Source organism: Anomaloglossus baeobatrachus, chromosome 1 (genome assembly GCF_048569485.1).
Source record: "Anomaloglossus baeobatrachus isolate aAnoBae1 chromosome 1, aAnoBae1.hap1, whole genome shotgun sequence".
NCBI classification, from domain to species: Eukaryota; Metazoa; Chordata; class Amphibia; order Anura; family Aromobatidae; genus Anomaloglossus; species Anomaloglossus baeobatrachus.
Window position 1 is genome coordinate 971894559 of NC_134353.1, and position 6000 is coordinate 971900558.

The 6000-nt window shown below is 52.1% G+C and overlaps 1 protein-coding gene across 1 annotated transcript in view; it reads right to left on the reverse strand.

Moving 5' to 3' along the window:
* Positions 1–5219, reverse strand: part of LOC142302946 (uncharacterized) — a 101946-nt gene extending 96727 nt beyond the window's left edge. Inside the window, exon 1 of the mRNA XM_075344052.1 lies at positions 5124–5219. Within this exon, the coding sequence (XP_075200167.1) occupies positions 5124–5193 (70 nt within the window). The 5' untranslated portion in view covers positions 5194–5219. The remainder of the gene's footprint in view (positions 1–5123) is intronic.
* Between the last annotated feature and the right edge of the window lie 781 nt (positions 5220–6000).

Genomic DNA, 6000 nt, shown 5'->3' on the forward strand with positions numbered 1-6000 from the left:
GTAGTGAGCCAGTTAGTGAGTGCAGCTCAGGGAGAGCAGACGTGAGGAGCAGACCCTGCAGGCTGTTACAAGCTGACAGCGTCCGCGCAGTGACTACCAACGGGGGAGAAAGGGCTACCTGGCAGTGCCACCTGAAAATCTACCTAGGGCCAGAAGGGCTGAGAGGTGGTGAACCAAGGGTACTGTCTGGTAGACCCTGCCCGCACGGGTTACAGGTACCCAGAGCAGGGACCTAATTTATTAGGCCTGCTGAACATGCCGGTGGAGGCACTGCATGCTCTCCACCAACCACACACAGAGTCCGGAGTCACGTAGCAAAGTGAGGGCCCACAGTTCACAGGAGGCAAGCAGCCGGAGTGACCTGGTCCAGGCTACAAGCAAACAGGCCAAAACGAGGGGAGAGAGGCAGCAGCAACTTCTCTGGGCGATCCCAGCAGGACTTCAAGTCGGGGTCACCCCAAAACACAAAGGGCTAGGAAGGCGAGTTGGTGGTCACCCTCAAACAGTCGGCCTGAAGGATACCTGGTTCCAGCCTGGTTCATCCCAGTTACTCACCCTGCCATCAACTGTGAGTAAAAACCCTGAAAGACTGCCTGGACTGTGTTTGAGTCATTCTGTGTCTTGTGGTTTAACACACACTCCAACCGGGCCCTGGGGCCTGCCTCACTCTCGGGAGGCCACTACAACTGACTGCACCCACCATCAGCCCCAGGCACCCTTTAATCTGCAGTGGCAGTCCCCTGACCGCAAATACCGAGAGTGGCGTCACGAAAATCCTAAAGGAAGATTCCCTACCTGTGACCAGACTGTTCCTCCACGTGGAGTCCCTGAAGGTAATGCACCAGCACCGACACAAAACCTGCGGGGCTTCACACAAACACAAGACAGATAAAGGTGGTCCTACAAAGTACTGACCCCGGGGGCTGAATACAAATGCAAGACAGATAAAGGTGGTCCTACAAAGTACTGACCCCGGGGGCTGAATACAAATGCAAGACAGATAAAGGTGGTCCTACAAAGTACTGACTCCGGGGGCTGAATACAAATGCAAGACAGATAAAGGTGGTCCTACAAAGTACTGACTCCGAGGGCTGAATACAAATGCAAGACAGATAAAGGTGGTCCTACAAAGTACTGACCCCGGGGGCTGAATACAAATGCAAGACAGATAAAGGTGGTCCTACAAAGTACTGACTCCGGGGGCTGAATACAAATGCAAGACAGATAAAGGTGGTCCTACAAAGTACTGACTCCGGGGGCTGAATACAAATGCAAGACACAGAAAGGTGGTCCTAAAAGTGCTGACTCTGGGGGCTGAATGCTAATGCACCTCACAATGTTCAGATTTATATATCAATTATTTTTAAAGCCAGGAATCCCTCCTTTACACGTCACAGATACTTGTAGTTTATGTTTCTGTCACATAAAATCCCATTAAAATACATTTAAGTTTGTGGGTGTAACATGAAAAAATGTGAAAAGTTCATGGGGTATGAATACTTTTTCAAGCACTGTATGTATTTTTGTATGGTTTAAAGTGATTATTACTTGTTTATTTGCATGTAGATAACTGTTATTAATCGTCAGTCGATAGTGTTTTTATTTGATGGCGGATATAGCCCTGATGTAAACGTCTCCACTGACCCCTATAAAGGCATAAATGGACCTGATGAAGGATCACATCTGAAACGCGCAGTCTGAACTGAAGCCTCCGTTTTTCCTTGTCCTCGGTAATTGGTTGTTTGTTCCTTATTAAACCTTTTGCCATTGTCTAATCCATTTCAGTTCCTGGAGTCAGCATCTGGAGCTGCCGTCATTTACCAGTGACTCGGTCCCAGCATTCCTCAGGACCGCGCCTGTCCTAGGACCACCAAGACCGGCGTCTCCTGACCCTGATCCCCCCCTAATTGTTTCTTGTAATATGGAAACTGCACGTCTGTAACTGGTCCATGGGCCAATAAGGAGGCAAGTGCATTGCATAGTAATCACCTTGTTTTCGGGTAAATGGGGGATGGCCAGCTTGTCTACGATGGACCTCCTGCCCCAGCTCTGAAGCTCCGGATCCCCACCTCTGGTGTCAGACAGTCTCTATAGTCCCAGTGAAGCTCCGGATCCCCACCACTGGTGTCAGACAGTCTCTATAGTCCCAGTGAAGCTCCGGCTCCCCACCTCTGGTGTCAGACAGTCTCTATGGTCCCAGTGAAGCTCCGGCTCCCCACCTCTGGTGTCAGACAGTCTCTATAGTCCCAGTGAAGCTCCGGCTCCCACCTCTGGTGTCAGACAGTCGCTGTAGTCCAGTGAAGCTCCGGCTCCCCACCTCTGGAGTCAGACAGTCTCTATAGTCCCAGTGAAGCTCCGGCTCCCCACCTCTGGAGTCAGACAGTCTCTATAGTCCCAGTGAAGCTCCGGCTCCCCACCTCTGGAGTCAGACAGTCTCTATAGTCCCAGTGAAGCTCCGGCTCCCCATCTCTGGAGTCAGACAGTCTCTATAGTCCCAGTGAAGCTCCGGCTCCCACCCCTGGTGTCAGACAGTCTCTATAGTCCCAGTGAAGCTCCGGCTCCCCACCTCTGGAGTCAGACAGTCTCTATAGTCCCAGTGAAGCTCCGGCTCCCCACCTCTGGTGTCAGACAGTCTCTGTAGTCCAGTGAAGCTCCGGCTCCCACCCCTGGTGTCAGACAGTCTCTATAGTCTCAGTGAAGCTCCGGCTCCCCACCTCTGGTGTCAGACAGTCTCTGTAGTCCAGTGAAGCTCTGGCTCCCACCCCTGGTGTCAGACAGTCTCTATAGTCTCAGTGAAGCTCTGGCTCCCACCTCTGGTGTCAGACAGTCTCTGTAGTCCCAGTGAAGCTCCGGCTCCCACCTCTGGTGTCAGACAGTCTCTATAGTCCCAGTGAAGCTCCGGCTCCCACCCCTGGTGTCAGACAGTCTCTATAGTCTCAGTGAAGCTCTGGCTCCCACCTCTGGTGTCAGACAGTCTCTATAGTCCCAGTGAAGCTCCGGCTCCACACCCCTGGTGTCAGACAGTCTCTGTAGTCCCAGTGAAGCTCCGGCTCCCACCCCTGGTGTCAGACAGTCTCTATAGTCCCAGTGAAGCTCCGGCTCCCCACCTCTGGAGTCAGACAGTCTCTATAGTTCCAGTGAAGCTCCGGCTCCCCACCCCTGGTGTCAGACAGTCTCTATAGTCCCAGTGAAGCTCCGGCTCCCCAACTCTGGTGTCAGACAGTCTCTATAGTCCCAGTGAAGCTCCGGCTCCCACCTCTGGTGTCAGACAGTCTCTATAGTCCCAGTGAAGCTCCGGCTCCCCACCCCTGGTGTCAGACAGTCTCTGTAGTCCCAGTGAAGCTCCGGCTCCCACCCCTGGTGTCAGACAGTCTCTATAGTCCCAGTGAAGCTCCGGCTCCCCACCTCTGGAGTCAGACAGTCTCTATAGTTCCAGTGAAGCTCCGGCTCCCCACCCCTGGTGTCAGACAGTCTCTGTAGTCTCAGTGAAGCTCTGGCTCCCCACCTCTGGTGTCAGACAGTCTCTGTAGCCCAGTGAAGCTCCAGCTCCGCACTTCTGGTGTCAGACAGTCTCTATAGTCCCAGTGAAGCTCTGGCTTCCCACCTCTGGTGTCAGACAGTCTCTATAGTCCCAGTGAAGCTCCGGCTCCACACCTCTGGTGTCAGACAGTCTCTATAGTCCCAGTGAAGCTCCGGCTCCGCACCTCTGGTGTCAGACAGTCTCTATAGTCCCAGTGAAGCTCCGGCTCCCCACCCCTGGTGTCAGACAGTCTCTATAGTCCCAGTGAAGCTCCGGCTCCCCACCTCTGGTGTCAGACAGTCTCTATAGTCCCAGTGAAGCTCTGGCTCCCCACCTCTGGTGTCAGACAGTCTCTGTAGCCCAGTGAAGCTCCTCTTTGGTTCTCCGTTTCTCTCTTCCTCCTGACTTATAAGAGGACACAGGTTTTATGGTGCTTTGTGCTGGGTGGAGCTGGCCATACACATAACACAATATGTGCCCGCTGATATCGACAGGCTCCGATAACAGTCCACTGTGTTTCTGGGCTCCCGTTGACTCAAGGTCGATCAGATCTCACAATTGCATTGTTCTTTCGGAAATAAATTGCCAGCCAATATATTTGTTGTCGACTTACTAATGGAGAACACAGGAGCGTTGTCATGTGGGTCTATGGGGACAGCGGGAAACCGGGGCCCCTAAGCTGACCCTCAGACTAGGGGGCCCTGTGCTATCTCTATTCTCAGAGATACCACTAATGGTGGGGATGTCTGGGTCTCCTTCCTGGCCCTGCTCCTGACCAGCTCTGATCTGATACCCATGGGAGGGCTGGGACAGGAGTGTGATTTAACCCCCAGAAAGAGACAAACAGGGAAAACCAAAACTCTGTCACACAGTGTGCACACCCAGAGGTAAAAGATAAGAGGTAAGGAGGAAAACAAGAGCAGGGTGAAAACAACAGGATGAGGGGAGGACTCCACAACAACAACAAACACCGACTACTCTCTCTCCAACAAATCTATGACACAACAGCACACAGACCAACACAGCAGAAACTATAGTCAGCGCGGGTGGAAGATCTCCTCCAACCTAAGTATGAGAGGAGCAGAAGTGATTGGCTGCCTTACAACATGTGATAACAGAAGCCTAACAAGCAAGCTAGCAGAGATTAACTCTTGTTAGCCTGTCTATGACTGAGCACATAGATGGTTGACGTCCGAGTCTGACTTTCTTGATCCTACATAAGAGAGAAACCATCAGATGGAGTGTCACAAACTCACAATCTGCCATGTGAACTACGCCTGATGCCACCGTGACAGGCGGCGAGTATTGAGTTATACTCCGCGTGACAAGCGCTCAGCCAATAAAACCATCCTCTGGCTGCCAGCCATCTATTCGCCATACAAAGTGTGCGGCCGGCTTTCATCATGTGAATGGCGGAGTTCTGAATCTAATGATGTATCACTGATTGTAGGACGTCTCGTACACCGGCATCTCTCTATATAAGTTACCGAAGCGAACCGGCATCAAACATGATGTATCAGAGCATAAAACGCTGTCCATAGTAATATCTCATGCACTTATTATATAGGAGTCTACAGAAATCCTCAAGAAACCAGGACGTTACCTGAAGGGTCCATCTCCTGAAGCGGAAGCTCTGCGAATCTCAGGTCGGCGTAAGTCACAGCTGCAGCCATGTGCGATCCCACCGGTGACGAGAGACACAGCGTCTGCAGCAGAAAGTGTACAGAGAAAAGAGGAAGTAACTGACTGATATATAGTGCGTATATTATAATCTGCAGCCCCCAGACCTCAAGGGACGCGTGCATCCTCCTCCTCCACCATTAGACTGAGAGCATGGTGTACTATAATCTGCAGTCCCCAGACCTCACATGTATCTTCCTCCTCCACCATTAGACTGAGAGCATGGTGTGTTATAATCTGCAGCCCCAGACCTCAGGGGACGCGTGTATTCTCCACCTCCAGCATTAGACTGAGAGCATGGTGTACTATAATCGGCAGTCCCTAGACCTCACATGTATCCTCCTCCTCCACCATTAGACTGAGAGCATTGTATATTATAATCTGAGCCCCCAGACCTCATGGGACGCGTATATCCTCCTCCTCCACCATTAGACTGAGAGTATGGTGTGTTATACTCTGCAGCCTCTGTGTCGCCCTGGGCAAGCCAGGGGACACAGGTCACACACCACCACACGCCACATCCCAGGTAGGCACACCTAAGCTGAACCAGAAATCCTTGTTGCCTTCCTCCAGGAGTCTGATGATGCACACCAGGGGGTGGGCCAGGCGGTTGGCTCCGCCCACCAAGGAGCTCACAGGTCTGGAGGCAGGAAGTACCAGGCAGATTAGCTCAGGGCGAGCTTGTGTAAACAAGTTAGAGCCCAGGGAGGGCAAGTGTAAACAGCTAAGTGAAAGTAAAGCAAGGGAAGTGGTAAGGGAGAAAAGCAAGTGAGGTGACAAGAAGGAAGGAAAGCCTGAAG